Genomic DNA, 23,832 nt, shown 5'->3' with positions numbered 1-23,832 from the left:
GATCATATTATGATCATAAATGAGTCATATTTGAGGTCGATGATAGGCGAGTGTTTGGATGTCTTGCCCGATGTATTACCACATAGACCAGCCGTTAACGAGCTGCGTGACTTTGCCAATGCAAATTTTTGTTTTATTTATTCTTTTAATTATTCTTCTGGTTGACTTAATTTAAGATTAATTTAAATATGGGGGGGGACTAGGGATCCTCTGATAACACTTTTTCCTGTACTCGGACGATACCAATACTTTTATTTTTGGTACTTGCCGATATGAGTACTGATACTGATATTTTCATTGTACGTATTTAAAAAAATTATAATAATTAAATATTAGGTACAGAAACCAAAAGAATATGTATAATGTTAGTTGGTTAACTTGATTTATCAAATAGATATATCTTTCAGTTTTTTTCACACTTAATTATGCCTATTAAAATGTATTTTACAAGTTTTAGTTAGTTTCACTGTAGTTTTTTGCTCTCTGGTACATCATCTTTAATTTAACAGCATTAGAGCGGCTCAGTGCTGTAATCACATGTTTTGCTGTAATAATGCAGGGAACCACTTGTTATAAATCTTTCAGTAATATAAGTAGCTTTTTTTTCATCTAAAACGTGCTGTGATTTATATTCCGAAGCGACTCCTATAATGCAGAAACACTCATGAAGCAAGCATGTGCACGTATTTGTACTAGTACAGGGGACAAGTACAGAACAGCCAAGCACATTTCACTCTGGCCCATAGTTTCACTTTCACCATAGTCGTGCATGCGTGAAAATAAATGTTGTTTATAGTGAATGCCCCTATAAATGTTGTTTTATGTTTATGATTTAGTTTTAATCCAAGTATCGGTACCAGAATTGGTATCGGCACATCCCTAGAAAAAGGCGAATGGACCCAAACGTCTTTTTTAGGTTGGCCATGTTGGCTCTTATTGCAGTGGACATGCTTTGTCTGTTTCTGAGCGTGTCCTTCTCTCTTTCAGAGCTGTCCATGCCCTGTGATCAGTATGAGCTTCACCTTCAGAACAGTGTGGTCGCCCCTCACGGAAACCCAGATGCCCCCGTGGCAAACATGGACCAGAGCAGCTCGACGGTGTTTGCGCTTCAGCATGGACACACCAACATCGTGCTGGACCACAAGAGTATCCTTCACACCAGAGACAAACATGCTGACGTTTCCCAGCTTCAGTAGCGTTCTGAGATTTTCTTTCCTGAAGATAGGGGTGTTTCTGTAGCATGGGATGTTTAGAGATGACTGTGCATTTGCATCAGTTGCTTTGATAACTTTACTCTGAGGTTTCCTTCATTCTGAATGTAAAGGTCTCGGGATGCAGGGCGCTTCCCGACTTCCCAACAGCACCATCTATGTCGTGGAGCCTGGATACTTGGGTTTGTCTCTTCATTAGCTTTGCATAAAGAACTTACACTCAGCATTTGACAACTTGTAATCTTATTAAATTGATAACTAAATGAATAACACTTTGAGTGTAATTGATTGAAATGGTGTAATGAAAGGCTTTTTTATTGTCTTGTGTTCTAGCATTCAAGATTCATCCTGAGGATCGCTGGGTCCTTGAGACAGGGAGGAAATATGAGATCTTCATTGAAGTGTTTGATAAGTCAGGACACAAGATTTATCTGTCTGATGTAAGTCAGGTTTGGATGTTTAAATGTCTTTGGTTTTGAATATTTTCAATGTCATGGAATTAAATCCGTCCTCTTCTCATTTCAGTATTAGTGGAGAATCTGAAAAGTTAATCACGAGTTAAATTAAAGGGTTACTTAACCAAAAATGAAACTTGTCTTTATTTACCCATCCTCATGATGAAGATATTTTTGACATTTTTGTCTATCCATTGGCAGCATAAAGAAGCATACAGGAGCTCAAAGGCTCCTACAGTGCAGTTTATCATTGGTAGAAAATAAAATGCGTAAAATATTTCAATAAAATCATTTCATTCAGATATGCAATATGTCAAACCTTTAACCTTTTAGCGGGAAAGAAAAGCAACCCGCGGCAACCGTTTAAAATGATCCCAATTCTGTGGGAAGACGCAGATTTGGCAACCCTGCTGTCGTCCCAGACATAAGACATCTGCCACTAATCACTCACAGGCATGAAGTTTGTCATGGTTTAGCGTGCACTTCCAAACCATCCTAAGTACATTTATTAAAAAAAACACACAGTGGTTTGGTTTCCTCAATGACTTCAACTCCAATTTCTGTTTTGCATCAGTTTTCCTGGAAGTGAAGCTTCTGTTCTCTTGAACACATGGCATTGGAAGATTCTTTAACAAATAGTTTCCCTATATTTTGTGTTAAATTCCCATCTTGTGGTAGTTTTTTTTTTAAATTAAACATTCATGTTTTCACAGAATATCCGAATAGAAACCACGTTCCCTACAGAGTACTTTGAGATGCTGGTCTCGTCTGTTAATGGATCTTACCACCACGTGAAAGCTTTGAAGCGCGGTCAGACCATCATTGATGGCACGCTGAAAGCGGTTGTTGATCAAGTAGGTTTTTGTCTCCTGTTTAAGCATTTAGGGTCTTCCCAGTGTTCAGTGTTGTTGGGTTGATGCTGTTGTAGTTCATTGTCTCCTCATTTGTGTCTTCAGGCAGGAAGTGTCCACGCACTCTCTGTTCCTGTGCGTAATGAGCAGGATGTGGAGATCTACGACCCCATCGTCCTCACTCCCGCCATCCTCACATTCCCATGGCAGCCTAAAGAGGGAGCGTACCAGTACACCATCAAGGTGTCTGACAGTGTTCTTTTCTTTCATCAGACATCATTGTCTAATTGGATGAGTAGGGCGCTAGGAAATCTGTTTTATTCTTCCCAAATCCTGTTTTTTTTTTTTTTCATAATTTTTCCAAATTTCCAAATCGTTTAATTTTTCTGAATTCCGTTTTGTTCCTGTTTTTTTTTTCTGTTTTTTTCTAAACGCTGTTTTAATGGTTAAATAAAATGTTATTTCGAAATATAATATAATATATCGAAAAGCATGTCTAATTAATTACAGTATTAAACAACAGTTTATTAAAAAGTTTAACAAAAATGACATTTTCAAGGCCCTATGAAATATGTTTTATTATTTTGTTAAATAAATTCTGGTAAATAATTTCTCTGGTAAATATTCCTTTAATGTTTTAATAATAATTTTTATTAGTAGTAGTACTATCATTATATTAAGTAATTTCTGTCACTGTTTCTTCAAGTTATAGTGTTGCTGTGAAGATCTTTTGGTTTCTGTTTATGATATGACGATAGATTTACTCAAAAGAAACTTGAAACTGTAAAATGCTGATGAAGTGACTCTCAGAGCAGTTCTAGAGATTGCTTGTGTTCATGAACCCTTATATTAAGGTGGCAGAGGCTGAAAACACCGCGAGCGTCCCGTGCTTTAGTATGTGTGTAGTAAAGGAAACATTCATTCACACAGAGATGCGCAGAAGCATGATTCATGACTCTTTTTGCAGCTTAACATGCACAGACACTAGTCCATATCGCATTTTGATTTAAGCATACTGACCTACTTTTGATTTATTCATCCAAAATTTGGCAAATTCCATGACTTTCCGCGTTGTACAGTAAAATCCATTTTTACGACTGGATTCCGTCCGTGTTTTCGGCATCACAGAAATCATAGGGCCCTGCATGAGAGGAAATAAAGTTTGAATTTAGTTTTCCGGCTGTGGTTGAATCTTTACGTTAATGTGATGTTGCCTCTGTTTCAGGCGACTGGAGGAAGTGGCAACTTCAGCTGGACGTCCACTAACTCTGCAGTCGCCACAGTCACAGTGAGAGGCATGATGACCACGGTCAGAGACGTTGGAGTCAGTGTGATTTACGCCCATGACATGAGAAACCCGCTGCACTACGGAGACATGAAGGTGATGCCAGCAATCATGCATGTACAAATGTGACCAAAAAAGCAGTCATGAGTAGCACAGGTATATTTGTAGCCAAACAATACATTGTATGGGTCAAAATTATCCATTTTTCTTTTATGCCAAAAATCATTAGGATATTAAGAAAAGATCATGTTCCATGAAGATATTTTGTAAATCTTCTACCGTAAATATATCAAAACTTCATTTTTGATTAGTAATATGCATTGCTAAGAACTTCATTTGAACAACTTTAAAGGAGATTTTCTCAGTATTTCGATTTTTTTGCACCCTCAGATTCCAGATTTTCTAATAGTTGTATCTCAGACAAATATAGTCCGATCATAACAAACCATACATCAATGGAAAGATTATTTATTTTATATTTCAGCTTTCGGATGATATATAAATCTCAATTTAAAATAATTGACCCTTATGGCTGGTTGTGTGGTCCAGGGTCCTACTGTTATGGATTGAATATTCCAGGATTTTATTAGATATTTTTAAGTGACGAGCATGTGCAGTGTAGATATTGAGCTAACCTGCTGTGTGTTGCTGCTGCAGGTGTATGTGATCGAGCCGGTGGGGATGGAGTTCAGCCCGTGTGTGGTGGAGGCCCGCGTGGGATTGAGTCTGGACCTGCCGCTGCGAATCTTCGGTCAGCTGGCCGGAGAGAGAGTGACCCTCAGTGACTGCTCTCACTTCGACATGCAGGTGGACATGGAGAGTCACAGCGTCTTTCAGCTAATGGAGGGTGAGTCGAGATGATGTTAGAAGATTTTCTTACTTGTGTTGAACAAAAAAGCAGAGGTTTTGAAGATGAGCTTCCATAGAGCAAAAGTACAGTTAGGAGGGCTGTCGAAATAGTGCTGACCGAAGGAAGCCTGTTAGTAGAGTAACAGACAAATATTAAAGGGTTAATTCACCCAAAAATGAAAATTGTCATAATTTACATACCCTCATGTCATTCCAAACCCGTAAGACTTTCCTTCTTCTTCAGAACACAAATGAAGGTATTTGTAATTCAATCTGAGATGTGTGTGTTCCTCCATTGACCGTCTACACAACTACCACTTTAACACCATATGGATTGTGCGGTTTACTCCAAATTTTCAGAAGAGACTTGATCGCTTTATGAACGGTTTTAATTGAGGCTTTTATTCAGATATAAACCTTCATAAACGCACACACTAGTTATGGCAATTGGAAGTGCAACCTATATGATTTTTTTATTACGCGTCAAGCAAGTACGGTTGAGTTTGTTTACTGATCAATCTAAATCTGTTCATAAAATGATTGAGCCTCTTCAGAAAATTCGGACTAAACGGCTCAATTCATATGGATTAGTTTTACAATCTTTATGACTTTTTGCAGTGTAAAATTGGTATTTGTGTAAACTGTCAATGGAGGGACAGAAATCTATCAGATTTCATTGAAAATGTGTGATTGAAAGTCTTATGGTCGTCTTATGGAAAGCATCTGCTCCTAATTTGGGTCACTTATGTTTATTTGGAAATGCAACACATCAACCACCTTCCCATACTTGTAATGAGAAGTGCTTGTCAACAAAAGAAAAGCTTAAAAGGTTTCCTATGGTTTTCTGTCAAAATAATAGTCGGATAGTTTAATGCTTGCAATTAGGATTTGTACCAGAAAAATCACAATTGGATTTTTTTAAGCTTTCTTCAATGGCAGAGCCCTTGGAGTCTCCCAATAACAGGACCATCTCTGAATTAAGATCTTCAGTAGCATTTGATAATTACAGATAGGTCACATTGGCATTGAACTCTGCAGGAAGGTGGATCTTCGGGAACAGGATTGGGCACCACTGTTTAGTTACGTTTTCATGTGGGAAAATGAATAAGAGCCAGTGAAATGGATAATTATCATAAAATATGAACATGGCAAAGGTCACACAAGCTGTTCTGACTCAGTTTCCGATTTCAGTGTTCAGAGTGTGACTGATTTCAATGTTTGTTTGCAGATTTAACAATGTTATGTAATTAATTTTGGAGTCTGTGTATAGTTGTAGTATTTTGACTGTTTGTGTGTGTTCAGGTCGACTTCCCCCAGGTCAGGGCCACTGCAGTGGGGTTCGAGTTAAGGCCTTGACCCCCAGTTACACCAACCTATTGGTTAGCTACACCCATGGTAATGTCCACCTCAGTGCAAAGATCACCATTGCTGCCTACCCCCCTCTCAGGGTGAGTGTTTAAATACGCTGTGCTCTAAAGCTGGAGGAGGATCAGTGGGCAGTGATTTGATGGCCATGCATGTTTTCTCTGACAGCCGATTGACCCCGTGTCTGTGGCTGTGGTGACGTTAGGCTCCTCTAAAGACATGACATTTGAAGGAGGCCCCCGGCCCTGGGTGCTGGAGCCCTCCAAGTTCTTCAGAAACCTGACAGCTGAGGACCACAGTAGCGTCGCTCTGTCTCTGTATGGACCCGCCTCGCGAACATACTCCAGCCATTTGGTCAGAGCCACATGCCGAGCTCTGGGAGAACAGGTCAGAGGAGCCTGTGATGTCATATTCTGTGGACTATCCTCTAGTGCTAATTTTGTCAGCCATTTTTAATTTAGTCTTAGTTTTTTTTAAATGAGTATTATTAGTCCTGTGTTGAATTTAATTATTGTCATATTTAGTCAACCTTGTCCTGTTTTTTTAGTCACATTTTCATCATGGTTTATAATGGTTAAACTGATAAAAAAAATTATTTTGCTCAATTATAATCATAATGTTGTCATTTGAGATTTATTTTTGCATTTCAGCACAAATCAATAGAATGTCAACTCGTACACATGATTTCTTACCTCACATATTGTACTGATTTTATTATAAGCTATTTAATATATACAGTCATGGCCAAAAATATTGGCACCCTTGCAATTCTGCCAGAAAATGCAACCCTTCTCTCAGAAAATTGTTGCAGTTGCAAATGTTTTGGTACTCGCATGTTTATTTATTTTTTGTTTGCTTTGAACAACACACAAAAAACAGAAGAAAAATCAAATCTGATACAATTTCAGAACCCAAAAAATGGACAAAATTATTGGCACCCTTAACTTAATATTTGGTAGCACCCCCTTTGGAAAAAATAACTGAAATCAGTCGCTTCCTGTAACCATGAATGAGTTTCTTACACCTCTCTACTGGAATTTTGGACCACTCTTCTTTTGCAAACTGCTCCAGGTCATTCAGATTTGAAGGATGCCTTCTCCCAACTGCTGTTTTGAGATCTCTCCACAGGTGTTCTATGGGATTCAGATCTGGACTCATTTCAGAATTCTCCAGCGCTTTGTTTGTAACCTTTTCTGAGTGCTTTCTGACACTGGCCACTACGTTGCGCCCCAAAATTATTTGGTAAACAGTCAAGGCATCCAGTGCCAGAAGCAGCAAAGCAACCCCAAAACATCTTTGAACCTCCACCATGTTTGACTGTAGGGACAAACTCCAGTCTTGCTTTTTTATGCCTTTGTGCCAGCAGTGGTGTCCTCCTGGGTCTCCTACCATAGCGTCCCTTTTCATTTAGATGGCGACGGATAGTGCAAGCTGACACTGTTGTACCCTGTGTCTGCAGATCAGCTTGAATTTGTTTGGAAGTTAATCAGGGTTTTTTATCCACCATTTGAACAATCCTTCGTTTCATTCCGTCCACGTCCAGGGAGGTTAGCTACAGTGCTATGGGCTGTAAACCTCTTGATGATATTATGCATCGTGGACACAGGAACATTAAGATCTCTGGAGATGGACTTGTAGCCTTGAGATTGTCCATGTTTTTCCACAATGTTTTTCTCTCAAATCCACAGACAACTCTTTACACTTCTTTCTTTTCTCCTTGCTCAGTGTGACACACAACACAAAGGTTGAGTCAACTTTTCTCCATTTTAACTGGTTGCAAGTGTGATTACTATATTGCCCACACCTGTTACTTGAAAAGCAATTTTGACAAGGAGCCAATAGTTTTGTCCAGTCCATTTTTGTGTTCTGTGTGAAATTTTATCAAGTTTGACTTTTCTTCTGTTTTTTTGTGTTGTTGCAGTGCAAACAAAAACAATAAGCACATGGATACCAAAACATTTGCAATTGGAACAATTTTCTAAGAGAAGTGTTGCGTGTTCTGAAAGAATTACAAGGGTGCTGATATTTTAAGTGAAGTGAAGTGACATACTGCCAAGTATGGTGACCCATACTCGGAATTCGTGCTCTGCATTTAACCCATCCAACGTGCACACACACAGCAGTGAACACACACACACACACACACACACACACACAGCAGTGAACACACACACACCGTGAACACATACACACAGCAGTGAACACACACACACACAGTGAACACACACACACAGCAGTGAACACACACACCCGGAGCAGTGGGCAGCATTTATGCTGCGGCGCCCGGGGAGCAGTTGGGGGTTTGGTGTCTTGCTCAAGGGCACCTCAGTCGTGGTATTGAGGGTGGAGAGAGCGCTGGACATTCACTCCCCCCACCTACAATCCCTGCCGGCCCGAGACTCGAACCTGCAACCTTTGGATTACGAGTCCGACTCTCTAACCAATAGGCCACGACTTCCCCCTGGCCATGACTGTATATTAATAACTTCTATATGTATATTAATAAGACTTCTGCACTATCTCTGTCTGCATTATGAAAACTGGTAAAAAACTAAAAAGTCCTAATAGTAGGCTAAATCCAATAACCCCAAATTGCAATAATGTTTCTCTATTAAAACAACTGTGTGGAATAATATATTGTATCCTTTTTTGACGAAAATAAAAATAGATTTTGGTGAAGTTTTCATTTTTTGAATACTTTTTAGTCTCATCTTTCATCGTCAACGATATTGTATGTTGATATAGTCACCGTTATCGTTTATTGACCTTGTTGTCATCTCGTCATCGTCTCGTTTTAGTCATGGAAAAAAGCTTGTCAGTGAAAAATTTCATCATAGTTTTCGTTAACAAAATTAACATTACTATCTTCTAGAAATGTTGACTGATATGCTTGAAATACTCAAATAATTGTGACTTTGCAGGTCTTAGCAGTGACGGTTGGAAACCAGCCCACTGTGACGAACCCCTTCCCTGCTGTGGAGCCGGCTGTGGTGAGGTTTGTGTGCGCGCCTCCGTCACGTCTCACACTGACGCCCATATACCTGAACCCTCAGCTGGATGTGTCCTGCCCTCTGCTGCAGCAGAACAAACAAGTGGTGAGCGCTCAAACTCTCAGACATAGATGTAGTCTTATTATGACAGGAAGTTCAGGAGCATTTGTGCTTGTTCTGTAGGTGCCAGTTTCCAATTATCACAACCCAGAGCTGGATGTGGCAGCCTTTGACCAGCAGGGCAGGAAGTTTGATAACTTCAGCTCTTTGAGTATGATCTGGGAGTCCTCCAAAGTTTCCCTGGCGAGCATCGAACCAACCATGCCCATGCAGCTACACGTACAGGAGGACGACAACAAACAGAAAAAACTCCACGGTACCTCACACGTATTTCATCATTCTCAATGGTCTGAAGTAATCAAAGTATGTATTAGGAATAGATGGAATGAAAAAAAATCATACTGCTTTTAGAAATTAAACAGTAGATTGCACAAGAGCATATATCACAATTAGGGATGTCACGGTGAGAAAATTTTAAACTTGTGCCAAAACCGGTATTACCGGTAAGCGGTTTGGACGCTTTCGCTTTCATTCTCGAATTTTTTGGTCTTGGTGTCACGTTTTACAAGAAAAAGATAATTGTCTGTTACGCTTACATTTTTACTCCTTTCACTTTCTAAGACTAAAACAAATGCTTGAAAGATTGATTTATTATTATTCTTAATGAAAAGCACAACAATACAACTAGTGTTGGGCGATTTACTCAATTGTCATATCGTCAGCATGTAAGATCACCGATACTTGTATTATTTCGTGCTAATTTATTTAATTATTTACTTGGTTTCATAGCCGGAGAGTGAACCAACTCCAGGGTAAGGCTAAAAGCAGCCTAATGTTTTTAATATGCATTTAAAATGATAACAATTTAATAGAATTATAAGGTACTATTCATAAGGCATCAGCAAAACATCAGCTACAGAAAACGAGCAAAGAACATTTAAATCACCAAAGAACATCATCACTGACTTCAGTCTATTACGAGTTTATGCACTTCACAAAACACTCCTGTTATAATCAGTGAAGCTCTGCACTGTATGATGAATAAATCTCTTATACTTACACGTACATCTGCACTTTGTTGTTTATGATGAGAAAATTTGCAAAAGAGCAGAGTTCAGTTAACAAGCGCGTATAGAACAACGACTCATCTGAACGCCTCTGATTGGCCACTGTGTTCAAAAACATTATCGTAAGTCAAGTCACCTTTATTTATATAGTGCTTTTAACAATACAGATTGTGTCAAAGCAATTAACAGTATCAGATTGGAGGATAGAGTGTCAGTAATGTATAATAATAAGATTAAACACTCAATTTTCAGTTAAAGGCATTTCACTGTATGTGACTTGGTTATAACGCGCAACACTGTAAAAACTCTGAAAAAGAAATATGATGGAACAATTAAGCCCTAATTTTAATTAAATAGTATTACTAGCCTGATAATAATATTAATAATCGTCTTGCTATCGTCAAAGGCATCAGCCACAGAGGATATCTCTGACTAACGTCGATACAAGATACTATCGTCTATCAGCACAAACCTAAATAAAACAGTACAATGACAAACCACTGTAGCTTATATAACTTTTATTAATAAAAAAGAATAAGACGAGGCATGGCATACACCACATGCTGTATTAAATAGTTACTAATAAATTACAGAAAGTTTAGCAAATACCTGGAAACAAATAAAAAAATAAAAATAAAAGTCTCCCACAATGTAGTGTAACGTCAGGTAAATAGCAAAAATCAACAGGCTTTTTAAAAAGAAAATTGAAACTAAACTGGCTGTGGTGACAGTGCTTGCATGTTTTTATTTAATTTAAAAAAAAATTTTGCCAAAGAAAACCATCATATTCACCTTCTCTAGTTTAAGAAGTGGTCTTTTAATATCAGAAAATCGGCAAACAGGCACTTTTGCTTTTTGCTTGGAAACCTGCAGCACTCTCACTCTCTTCATGTGAAATCTAACCTCCTGCTGCACTAATTGCAAGCATAAATTATAAATGGTCACATGACTCTGTCGATGCCTATATACATAACCACTGTGTCTGAAGTTCTTTTAATTATTAAATTTAATTACACCGCATATTCTACCAGTTTACACATTTCACCGCTCAGCCCTAATGCTCATATGTATGTATGTATGTATGTATGTGATGTTTTCCACAGGTCATCAGACGGTTCTTGTCCATCGTGAATCCGGCTTGGCAGCCATCACTGTGTCCGCAGTCGGCTATCAGACGTCCCATCTAGAGGCAGCAGCCGTTCTGAGTGGAGTGAGTTCATCTGTAGTATCCCATGCAATGCTCTATCACATTTTTTCCACAATAGTATAGTGCAGACTCAAAATCAGATTTTTTTTTTTTATGAAATCAATTTTCAAACCCCCACCAAGTCATCAGTAAAATGGAATGGGTGTTACATTCTGTCAAAAGCAAACAAGTTGGTCAGATGTTATTTTAGAGTTAGATGTGATTTATTGTCCATTGTCATCTCTTTTCTTAGACGCAAAAAGCTTCAATAGTGTACACTTACTAATGTGTTTATTGATGTTGGCAGATTTTTTTTAAAATTAGGATAAACATGGCAAACCAAAATATTTATGTTGATATGACATTGAGGTATGTACAGGTCCTTCTCAAAAAATTAGCATATTGTGATAAAGTTCATTATTTTCTGTAATGTACTGATAAACATTAGACTTTCATATATTTTAGATTCATTACAACACAACTGAAGTAGTTGAAGCCTTTTATTGTTTTAATATTGATGATTTTGGCATACAGCTCATGAAAACCCAAAATTCCTATCTCAAAAAATTAGCATATTTCATCCGACCAATAAAAGAATGGCCATTATGTTCATTTATGCACTCAATACTTGGTCGGGAATCCTTTTGCAGAAATGACTGCTTCAATGCGGCGTGGCATGGAGGCAATCAGCCTGTGACACTTCGATAGGCCCAGGATGCTTCGATAGCGGCCTTAAGCTCATCCAGAGTGTTGGGTCTTGCGTCTCTCAACTTTCTCTTCACAATATCCCACAGATTCTCTATGGGGTTCAGGTCAGTAGAGTTGGCAGGCCAATTGAGCACAGTAATACCATGGTCAGTAAACCATTTACCAGTGGTTTTGGCACTGTGAGCAGGTGCCAGGTCGTGCTGAAAAATGAAATCTTCATCTCCATAAAGCTTTTCAGCAGATGGAAGCATGAAGTGCTCCAAAATCTCCTGATAGCTAGCTGCATTGACCCTGCCCTTGATAAAACACAGTGGACCAACACCAGCATCACTGACTGTGGGTACTTGACACTGGACTTCAGGCATTTTGGCATTTCCCTCTCCCCAGTCTTCCTCCAGACTCTGGCACCTTGATTTCCGAATGACATGCAAAATTTGCGTTCATCTGAAAAAAGTACTTTGGACCACTGAGCAACAGTCCAGTGCTGCTTCTCTGTAGCCCAGGTCAGGCGCTTCTGCCGCTGTTTCTGGTTCAAAAGTGGCTTGACCTGGGGAATGCGGCACCTGTAGCCCATTTCCTGCACACGCCTGTACACGGTGGCTCTGGATGTTTCTACTCCAGACTCAGTCCACTGCTTCCGCAGGTCCCCCAAGGTCTGGAATCGGTCCTTCTCCACAATCTTCCTCAGGGTCCGGTCACCTCTTCTCGTTGTGCTGCGTTTTCTGCCACACTTTTTCCTTCCCACAGACTTCCCACTGAGGTGCCTTGATACAGCACTTTGGGAACAGCCTACTCGTTCAGAAATTTCTTTCTGTGTCTTACCCTCTTGCTTGAGGGTGTCAATGATGGCCTTCTGGACACCAGTCAGGTCAGCAGTCTTACCCATGATTGCGGTTTTGAGTAATGAAGCAGGCTGGGAGTTTTTAAAAGCCTCAGGAATCTTTTGCAGGTGTTTAGAGTTAATTAGTTGATTCAGATGATTAGGTTAATAGCTCGTTTAGAGAACCTTTTCATGATATGCTAATTTTTTGAGATAGGAATTTTGGGTTTTCATGAGCTGTATGCCAAAATCATCAATATTAAAACAATAAAAGGCTTCAACTACTTCAGTTGTGTTGTAATGAATCTAAAATATATGAAAGTCTAATGTTTATCAGTACATTACAGAAAATAATGAACTTTATCACAATATGCTAATTTTTTGAGAAGGACCTGTATAATTACAATGTACAATTACAAAGTCTTTGGTGCATGGAGTAGTACTTGAGTGTTAAAATTCGTTCACTCATGGCTGATCTACTTCACTATTGAACTTGATCATTGAAACTTGATCAATATCATTGATATTGAATATGGTGCACTATTGAACTGATCTGGTGCGCTAGTGCACTGATCTGGTGAACTATTGAACTGATATGGTGTGCTATTGCACTGATCTGGTGCGCTATTGAACTGATCTAATTCACTATTGAACTGATCTGGTGCATTGAACTGATCTTGTGCGCTATTGAACTGCTCTAATTCACCATTGAACTGATCTGGTGCGCTATTGAACTGATCTGGTGCGCTATTGCACTGATCTGGTGTGCTATTGAACTGATCTAATTCACTATTGAACTTATCTGGTGCGCTATTGAACTAATATGGTGCGCTATTAAACTGATCTGGTGTGCTGTTGAACTGATCTGGTGTGCTATTGAACTGATCTGGTGCGCTATTGAACTGATTCAATTCTCTATTGAACTTATCTGGTGCGCTATTGAACTGATCTGGTGCGCTATTGAACTGATCTGGTGCGCTATTGAACTGATATGGTGCGCTGTTGAACTGATCTAATTCACTATTGAACTGATCTGGTGCGCTGTTGCACTGATCTGGTGCGCTATTGCACTGATCTGGTGCGCTATTGAACTGATCTAATTCACTGTTGAACTGATATGGTGCGCTATTGAACTGATCTGGTGCGCTATTGAACTGATCTGGTGCGGTATTGAACTGATATGGCGCACTATTGAACTGATCTTGCGCGCTATTGCACTGGTCCAATTCTCTATTGAACTGATCTGGTGCGCTATTGCACTGATATGGTGCGCTATTGAACTGATGCGCTATTGAACTGATCTGGTGCGCTATTGAACTGATGCGCTATTGAACTGATCTGGTGCGCTATTGCACTGATCTGGTGCGCTATTGCACTGATCTGGTGCGCTATTGAACTAATGCGCTATTGAACTGATGCGCTATTGAACCGATCTGGTGCACTATTGCACTGATCTGGTGCATTGAACTGATCTTGTGCGCTATTGAACTGATCTAATTCACCATTGAACTGATCCGGTGCGCTATTGAACTGATCTGGTGCGCTTTTTAACTGATATGGTGCACTGTTGAACTGATCTAATTCACTATTGAACTTATCTGGTGCGCTATTGAACTGATCTGGTGCCCTATTGAACTGATCTAATTCGCTATTGAACTGATCTGGTGCGCTATTGAACTGATCTGGTGCGCTATTGCACTTATCTGGTGCGCTATTGAACTGATGCGCTATTGAACTGATATGGTGCGCTATTGAACTGATGCGCTATTGAACTGATCTGGTGCGCTATTGCACTGATCTGGTGCATTGAACTGATCTTGTGCGCTATTGAACTGATCTAATTCACCATTGAAATACTGTAAAGCTGATATAAAGCCACCCACCTTTATATCAAGCTGATGTAAAGCTACTTTGACAGAATTTGCATTGTTAAAAGCGTTATACAAATAATAGTGACTTGACTGATATGATGCACTATTGAACTGATCTAATTCACCATTGAACTGATCTGGTGCACTATTGAACTGATATGTTGCGCTATTGAACTGATCTGGTGCACTATTGAACTGATTTTGTGCACTATTGAACTGATTTTGTGCACTATTGAACTGATCTAGTGCACTATTGAACTGATCTTATGCACTATTAAACTGATCTAGTGCACTATTGAACTGATATGGTGTGCTATTGAACTGATCTGGTGCGCTATTGCACTGATCTGGTGCATTGAACTGATCTTGTGCGCTATTGAACTGATCTAATTCACCATTGAAATACTGTAAAGCTGATATAAAGCCACCCACCTTTATATCAAGCTGATGTAAAGCTACTTTGACAGAATTTGCATTGTTAAAAGCGTTATACAAATAATAGTGACTTGACTGATATGATGCACTATTGAACTGATCTAATTCACCATTGAACTGATCTTGTGCGCTATTGAACTGATCTTGTGTGCTATTGAACTGATCTGGTGCACTATTGAACTGATTTTGTGCACTATTGAACTGATTTTGTGCACTATTGAACTGATCTAGTGCACTATTGAACTGATCTTATGCACTATTAAACTGATCTTATGCACTATTAAACTGATCTAGTGCACTATTGAACTGATATGGTGTGCTATTGAACTGATCTGGTGCACTATTGAACTGATATGGTGTGCTATTGAACTTATCTGGTGCGCTATTGAACTGATCTTGTGCACTATTAAACTGATATAGTGCACTATTAAACTGATCTATCGCACTATTGAACTGATATGGTGCACTATTTAAATTATATAGTACTGAATGAGTGAACAAATGAACACTGCAGCAGGGTGAACAATGGGAGTCACCTCCTGTTCCAGAATTGACTCTTTAGGAGTTGATTCTTTATTACGACTCTAGAATAGTCAGCCAGCAACCAATAACATGAAGTTGACTTGTTTGTTTGTCTACTACAATGAGTCTTTGGTTTAGATAAAGCATCGAACCGAACGTGAAAGCTGCCTGAGGCTCAGGGAGTGGCTAACCCGCTGTTTTTGGAAAACAAGAAGTTTCATTTCCTCAGCAGAACGATGCTCTCTAACCACACACATCAGCCCACACCATCACTACAGTTACTGTTGCCAACAACAAAACTAACCCACACAGGAAGCTGAAATGGTGATACCTCAAAAATACCTTGCCAGCTACTTTCTAACTGAGCCTAAGTTCATTTGAAAGGCTCTTCATGGGCAGCAACTCCTTTTTATGCGAAAACATTAGTGCCACATATATAATGTTATTCCTATCCTAGTCGTATTAGCATGATGCCAAGTTAACAATAATTAAGAGGATAATTCCTCTTATTTGTACATATTCAGTAGGGATGTAACAATTATCAATATCTTGGTATTGCGGTAGCAAAACCGTCTCAATATTATCTTGGTCACATGACGTTATATAAAACGATAGACATTCCAGGCAAAAAATGTAGTTTTTATAATATATTTAAATTTCTTATTCTAACACACAAAGGTCTTTAAAGGTGCGTTTTTGTAAGCTTTTTGTAAGTTTTCACTGAAACTTGAGTTTTCCTTCTAAATAAAAGCTCTACTGCCGTTTCCATCAAAATAAAAGCTTAAAGTGCAGTATGAATTGCTGACAGCTAGCAGTTTAAATGCAGTCCATCTCTTTCAAGTGTAGAAATTTGGAAAGAAGTATTGCAATTTCCCTACTCTAGTGTAAAGCAAGAATAATATAGCTATGAAATATACATTTTCATTTATTTTAGTGCAATTGTTTTACAATATATGGCTATTATTGTCATAGGAATAATATAAAATTGTTATTATTCTATTCTAATTTGTCTGGCCTCCTAAAACACCAGTGTGAATATAATTTAGACTGAGACCGTGTATCACAAATAAAAAGAGGGTTGATACAAGTGACTTTTTTTCTGACTTAAGTTTTCTTAGTTAAGAACATGGGTTTGAGCTCTTTATTTGGAATTCTCAAAGTGCATTAGATAGAATAATTTACCTTTTAAAATATACAATGTTTTCATTTTTTTCCCCAATTCTTTGACTTTTTTTTTAAACATTGCAATAAATATTGTATCGTGAGATTGATATCGTTGCATCCCTAATATTCAGTCATTATTGAACTTCTGTCTGAAGTTGAGCTCTGACTGATGTGTGTTATGTTCACGTGTGTGTAGTTTGATCCTCTGAGCCCCGTCTCTGCCACGCTTGACCTGCTGTTAGTAGAGGACGTGAAGGTGACCCCTGACACCATCACCATATACAACCATCCCGATGTGACGGTAAGCGCATACGTGCCTGATTGCTCTGGATCGTCTGGGAGAGATTGTCTGGCGTGTGACACCTGCTGCTGTGTTTTCTCCTCTGCAGGCTGATCTGATTCTGCAGCAGGGCTCGGGGTATTTCTACGTCAATGCGAGCGTCGGCGGAATCGCAGACATCACGTTCCAGGAGTCCCAGGGAATCGCTCAGGTAACATTTAAGATGAAAGTAATAGATAAGCTCACTCTGCATAGCATGAGGAAGAAAATCTGAAATAGCAAATTTTGTCCAGTGGTGTGGTACAAATTTTAACCATATTTTAGGTGTTGCCTGGGGTTTAGGGTATAATAAACCTGTAAATATTCAATCTATTCTCATTAAACAAGTGTGGAAGGCCTGTACATCTCTGCTCTAGAATACAGTAGACTTGAGAAATCAATCAGAAATCAATCTCAGTGTGTCGTTTTGTGAAAACCACAATGAAAATCAAGTGAATAAAATGCCAGAAAGCAACCACTGCAAAAGTTAAAATTGGTTCGTAAAATTAGACTTAACAAAACGAATAGTTGTATTGAGTTTGTTGGATTTTTATTTATGCAAACAATCCTATTCTGTGTCCTTCTTTAAATATAGTGAATTAACTATAATAATAATAATGAACTATATTTAAAAAAAAAAAAACTACATGCAATTAAAATATTAACGAAAAAACATCAGTCTACTTTTAAAAATTGTAGAAATGTTACAAAGTACATTTTAAAAATGTTATTTTTGTAATTCTCAAATGAAGTTGTGCTTTAACTTATTTTTCTATCATTGTTTTAAGAATGTTTTATGCTTTTTAAAAAGTTGTTGTTTTGATGTGTTGTCTAACATACTAAAGCAGATTTAATTACTTTTAATCTTTTAACTTTTAATATTTATGATTTAATTGTGTTGTTCTGTGTTAAGTTGAATATATTTGAAGTGAATTACAACTTCATTACAAATGTGTTATTTTAACTGTTTAAATACATGACATACAAGTCTTGTTAGAAATGGCATTATTTTGATTTAGCGTAAATGTTTGTTCAGTACAATTGGCAGAACATTTAATCATATTTCAAAGACGATGGAAGTAGTTATGAAATTACATGGGGAAAAAGCACTCTTAAGTTAACTATTTGCTTTTAATATCAATTTAAACTATAATACATTTTCATTTAATTGCAATAAATATTCAATTTTAGGTGTCCAAAAACATTACATTGTTCACATTTAAGTATAGTATTCTTTATTCGCTTATTCTTAAAACCTTTATGATATCAAATTTACAGACACTTTACGCTGACATGTCTGTTACACTAGTTTTTTTTTTTTTCCTAGAGCATGAACCTGGAGCATTACTTCAACAAAATATTTCACAAAATCCATGCATAGTTTCTGGTATTTCCAGGCTGGTGACTGCTGTCTGTGATATTTGTGTATTAAAATGACTATGAAAAAAAAATGACACTTACTGTTACTTTCAATGACTTGAGTTGACTTCTGTTATGGCTCGTTTCCACGGAGCGGTAATGAACCGTACCGTACCGTACCGTACCACGTTTTTGGTACCCTTGCTTTGGGGTACCTAGCACAGCAAAGGGTACCAAAAGGGTGGAGCTAAACTCACTGCAGAATGTTGATTGGTTGACTAGAATCGTCACTTTTGCGTGATACAAGAGGATAAAACTTCTCCTTCACTCGTTCCGCTCTGTTGTCCATGAGTGTTCAGCTTATTTACATCAGAGTGCTCAAACGCAAAGTGTATTTTATTTTATATTTTCACACAGACAATAGCCATTTCTCAATATGTGTTCTTGTGGACTTGTGAAACATCATTGCCCAAAAACCTGCATAATTTTTAAAATATTACTGTTATTCTGTCATGAAATGTAGTTTTAACAGTTTTTCAGGCAAGAATGTAGTTGTTTAAAACTCAAATCTGTTTATTTATAAAGATTTTGCTATGAAATTTGCTATGGCGATTTCAGAGCTCCAGGCGATCACCGGACGCTCAGGGCTCATGTATCCGCCTCGAGCAGCATTAGCTCGGCTAGTCCTTACGACATTTGCCACTGGCTCTGATGTCTCTGTAGTGATTAAACATGAGATACAATTCGTTTTGGGTATATCTAACAGGCATTCGTGGTCTCATGAATCTATTATTTGTTCCTTTCCTGTAGCTCAAATAGTAGAGCATGGCGCTAGCAACGCCAAGATCATGGGTTCGATTCCCAGGGAAAGCAAGAGCTGATAAAACTGTAAAAGATGTAACTTGAATGCAATGTAAGTTGCTTTGGAGAAAAGAGTCTGCTAAATGCATAAATGTAAATGTATTTGTTCCTGGTCATATCGTTTTGGCTGAGCACAAAGTTATGTTTAACTTTATATATTTATTTTGAACTTTACTGTAGTACAGCGCTGACATTGTAGCATACGCTTGACTGAATTGTTTGCTTTTGTCTTTATTTCTTCTTATATAATCCTCTTATACTTTGTACTTATACTTTTATAATGGCTATTATTGTTCATTAAAAATGACATAAGAGGCAGAGTTGTGCTTATTGTCATGCTTTACCGTCAATCGCTACTTTCCGGCATACACCACACCTATGAAGTAAGGGTACTGTTGGTGGTGGAAACGCAAGCTGGATCAGGGCGTCCTGTCCCGAACCGTGCTGTACTGACCCGTACCGCTCGGTGGAAACGAGCCATTAGTGAGCCTTACAGCTGACTGCACAATATCAGTTGTTAATAACTTGTTTCTTCTGTGTTTTGCTTTGAATGTAATCTCATGTGGTTGTGACTCAGGTGGTCCCGGCTCAGGCGGGGGTCTTGCAGGTGATGGTTCATGACCTTTGCCTGACCTTCCCTTCTCCTGCTACGGCTACGGTTCACATCTCTGATATTCTGGAGGTTTATGTGCGTGTGGTCGACAAGGTTGGTGACATCTAATAAAAAAAAAAAAAAAGAATCATTCATGTTAAAATATTTCTAGAAAGAATTTCTCAAAAACAAATGTTTTTCGAAATTCCATGCATGAGCATTTTATAATCGTTTATAAAATGATTTTGAAATCAGACGTAAAATTCAGATGACATTCATTTCAGGTGGAGATCGGCAAGTCCGTCAAAGCATATGTTCGGGTTTTGGATGGCAACAAGAAGCCTTTCCTGGCCAAATATTTCTCTGTCATGAACCTGAAGCTGAGGGCAGCGTCCTCCATTATATCCCTGCAGTGAGTAACCCTTTCTAGATCTCCTGAGCTTGATGTTCTGCTGTCTGAGAGAGCTAATAAACCTCTGCTGTTTGTCAGAGCTCTGCCTGATTCCTCAGAAGAAGATACAGCCACGTTTCTGGTCAAAGGTCTGGTGATCGGACAAACTAGTGTGTCTGCTGTCGTCATAGACAACAATGGCAGGAAAATCACCTCTGCACCCCAGCAAATTGAAGTAAGCCTCTCCTGTGCCATCATTTACAGCTTTATGAATGGTTTGTGCCAAGCTTAATGTGTATAGATTATATAGTATGTGTTTTTTTTGCACTACCTTTTGACTAGGTTAAAAAATAACTAAAACAGCTGACTAGCACAATAAAACATAACGTAATAAAAAACATGATTTTTGAAAATGTTCAAAAACGGAGTTATCTGTTTTTGCAAATAAACTCTTCATATGCTTTTTGTCTGTTGTTCATAACCCAGTCAGTATAGGTTTGGGACTTGCTGTTAACTGGTTGTGGGTGTCAGATAAAACGCTGCTGACTGGGGTTTGAGTACCAGACAAAAGGGATCTGTTTTGATGGATGTAGTAGAGGGACTGGATCTAATATTGCTAGCATGAAGAACCAGGGGATCCCACACTCTTTTGTGTGGGGATCTAGTTTATTTTATTTTTTTAAATGAGAAACTCGCCGAGATCTACCAAGTGAAAAATAAATGCATAAATAAATAAAATACCTATAAAATAAATAAAAAAGCTTGTTGGGATGTATCTTTATATTGCTTTAATTATTAATTTAAAATAATAACAATAATAATGTTCAGATTCTTAGTACCCCTGTAGAACCGGGCCTGCATTTACCTAAAGTAGTGGTTCTCAACCTTTTTTACTCCAAGACCCCCTCCTCTCTAAATCAATACTGCAAGACCCCCCAACCTTTTCTATTAAAACCTTTGTATTCTAGTGTTATTACAACAGGGAGATAGCTTCAGTTCAATTTAATTCAAGTTTATTTGTATAGCGCTTTTCACGATACAAATTGTTGCAAAGCAGCTTTACAAAGAAATCAAGTTTCTACAATATATTTAGTAGTAGCTTATCAGTGGTGACTGTCACGTTGATGTACATATGGCAGAAATGTACGGTAAAAATCAGTTAATGACTTAATTAAACAGACGATGAACTAGGGGTGTGCGATATGACGATTTTTGATCGTGGACGATAAAAATGTCTCCACGATCTGCTTTTGAAGAAATATGGTAGTATCGTGCTACAGCGCACATTGTCAAATACAGTTCTGGCTCCTCCGTCTCTATTTACTGTACAACACGACATACAGCAGTAGAGTTACTCAGACTGGACACTGCACTTATTCGCGATCGCAAAAGTACATTATTTGCACACAAGCCTTGCTAGTTAAATGTTTCATTCGCGCGCTGGTCTGACGTGCGCTTGTTCTGAGCGCATACACCTGAAGCACGCACTAAAACGCCTGTCTAACAGCGCCTGATTATTCAACTAAGTTATATTTTGCGCTAATACTGTCAAAACACACAAGGTTTACATACAGACTGAGTTGGTTATGTCTAAAATGAAAGTAAATAGTTAAGAGAGAAACGGATGCGTGCCTGTACTGTATATTAGATGCGTGCAGCTCTTAAAGAGACAGGACACTAAACGTGCTGTCGACTGTCATTAAAGGGATAGTTCACCCTAAAATTGAATTTCTGTCATTATTTATTCAGTGGAAAACCAAACAGCTGCTGGTCCACATTGACTTTGATAGTAGGAAAGAAAAATCCTATGGAAGTCACTGAGGACCAGCAACTGTTTGGTTTTCCACCTTCTTCAAAATAGCATTTATGTTCAGCAGAAGAAAGAAACTCATTCCGGTTTAAAACAACTTTTGAGTAAATGATGGTATAAAAATAAAACATTATGACAGAATTGACAGACAGATGACAGAATATTAATTTGTGGGGGAACTATTCATTTAACGTTAACAAAACAACAAAACGCAAAAGAGAAAAATCACTCACTATTCTTGACTGAAAAACTTTAATACAGTTGCTTTAGGAATCAGTCTATGTAGTGTTTTATTTTTATACTTGTTCATTCAATTTCATTGAATGCTCTGCTAAATACACCTATTGTACCTGAAAATAAAGCATTGTTTGTTTTATTTGTATATTATGTGTATTTGTAATGTGTATCTTTGTTCTTATTTTTTAATAAGAAAAATAAAATAATGACAAAGATTTTTTATCTTCACCCACTTTGGCCTAAATATCTGCCATGCATCTTTGTGTTTCTAGTTTGGCTGTAATGCTCAGACAACTTGTAAAACCAAAATAGTAAAACTAACAAAGAATCGGGATAAAAATCGTGAATCGTGATATTTCTATAAAAAATCGTGATATGATATTTTTCCCATATCGCCCACCCCTACGATGAACACTATTAACAGCAATGATTATATGTTGCAATCAAACGTATAGCAAAGTTTGGTAGTTCTATGTGTTGTTTCAGGGTTAGCATCATCTGAGGTCCTCTGGGGGGTTGGCATCATCTCTTCTCAGGTGTTCTGTCGTCTCAGGTCTTTGTAAGGGATCCAGACTGAAGCTTGTGTAATTCCTAGTCACCTCGGGATGTCAATCCCATGGCAGAAACAGAGAAACAAAGAGACATAATTAGTGTAGCTGCTGTTCCAATTAAGCAAAAATGATTTGTTCAACCCAAGCTAAAGAATAATAATGTGCATGTGATCAGATGTAACTGAAGTACAAGTTTATGAGATGCATTATGTGAATGTTTAAATCTAGATTACAGACACATCTCTTTAGCCAAGCAGAGCGAGTGTGTCTGAACCCTGAATGTTATCAGGAAGGCTGTTCCAGAGTTTGGGAGCCAAGTGCGAAAAAGCTCTACCTCCTTTAGTGGACTTTGTTATCCTAGGTACTACCAAAAGTCGACCTTAGGGAGCGTGATGGAACTGTTAATAATTGGTTACACAGAACTTTATTACATTAATTCTCTCCTCCTCTCCTACTCTTTCTTCAATGCCTAACAAATCTATTTCTTTCTCTCCCTGACCTTGTCTTTCTGCTTGAGCAGCACTAGTTGAAGCCTGAAAATATTGTAAACAATAACATAACTAATTACACTGGTCGGACTAAGCTCTGTTTCAGACTGATACCTCCGGTTCAGGATGGTCCTCATCCTCAACACGTGCCTTTTTCAGTCGCGGAAAATACTTTTCAATACTCATCTGGATTGAAGCAGCAAACATTCGGTGTAAAGAAACGACATAATTTATAATACGTTTATTTGATTCACGGCTGCTACATATAGTGTTTTGACCTCGACAACCCAACTAGGCTAGCCTACATTTTACCGCAAACTTGCGACTAGTTAACTTTCTAAAGAAGGCGCAATCGCGTTTGCTAAGGGTCGGGACTTACAGTAAC

At 38.2% G+C, this 23,832-nt stretch overlaps 1 protein-coding gene across 1 annotated transcript in view; it reads left to right on the top strand.

Annotated features, from left to right (window-relative positions):
- Positions 1 to 23,832, top strand: part of LOC306859436 (nuclear pore membrane glycoprotein 210-like) — a 50,633-nt gene that overhangs the window by 6,290 nt on the left and 20,511 nt on the right. The window contains exons 7-23 of the mRNA XM_079400454.1: positions 988 to 1,146; positions 1,325 to 1,393; positions 1,545 to 1,651; positions 2,380 to 2,520; positions 2,623 to 2,760; positions 3,743 to 3,898; positions 4,460 to 4,649; positions 5,954 to 6,099; positions 6,185 to 6,403; positions 8,938 to 9,111; positions 9,190 to 9,382; positions 11,237 to 11,343; positions 17,036 to 17,140; positions 17,229 to 17,330; positions 19,956 to 20,084; positions 20,255 to 20,382; positions 20,461 to 20,596. Coding sequence (XP_079256580.1) covers positions 988 to 1,146; positions 1,325 to 1,393; positions 1,545 to 1,651; positions 2,380 to 2,520; positions 2,623 to 2,760; positions 3,743 to 3,898; positions 4,460 to 4,649; positions 5,954 to 6,099; positions 6,185 to 6,403; positions 8,938 to 9,111; positions 9,190 to 9,382; positions 11,237 to 11,343; positions 17,036 to 17,140; positions 17,229 to 17,330; positions 19,956 to 20,084; positions 20,255 to 20,382; positions 20,461 to 20,596 — 2,399 coding nt within the window. The remainder of the gene's footprint in view (positions 1 to 987; positions 1,147 to 1,324; positions 1,394 to 1,544; positions 1,652 to 2,379; positions 2,521 to 2,622; positions 2,761 to 3,742; positions 3,899 to 4,459; positions 4,650 to 5,953; positions 6,100 to 6,184; positions 6,404 to 8,937; positions 9,112 to 9,189; positions 9,383 to 11,236; positions 11,344 to 17,035; positions 17,141 to 17,228; positions 17,331 to 19,955; positions 20,085 to 20,254; positions 20,383 to 20,460; positions 20,597 to 23,832) is intronic.

Source organism: Barbus barbus, assembly GCF_936440315.1.
Source record: "Barbus barbus genome assembly, chromosome: 40".
NCBI classification, from domain to species: domain Eukaryota; kingdom Metazoa; phylum Chordata; class Actinopteri; order Cypriniformes; family Cyprinidae; genus Barbus; species Barbus barbus.
Note: the sequence above shows the minus strand (reverse complement) of the source record. Positions and strands in the feature narration are given on the sequence as shown.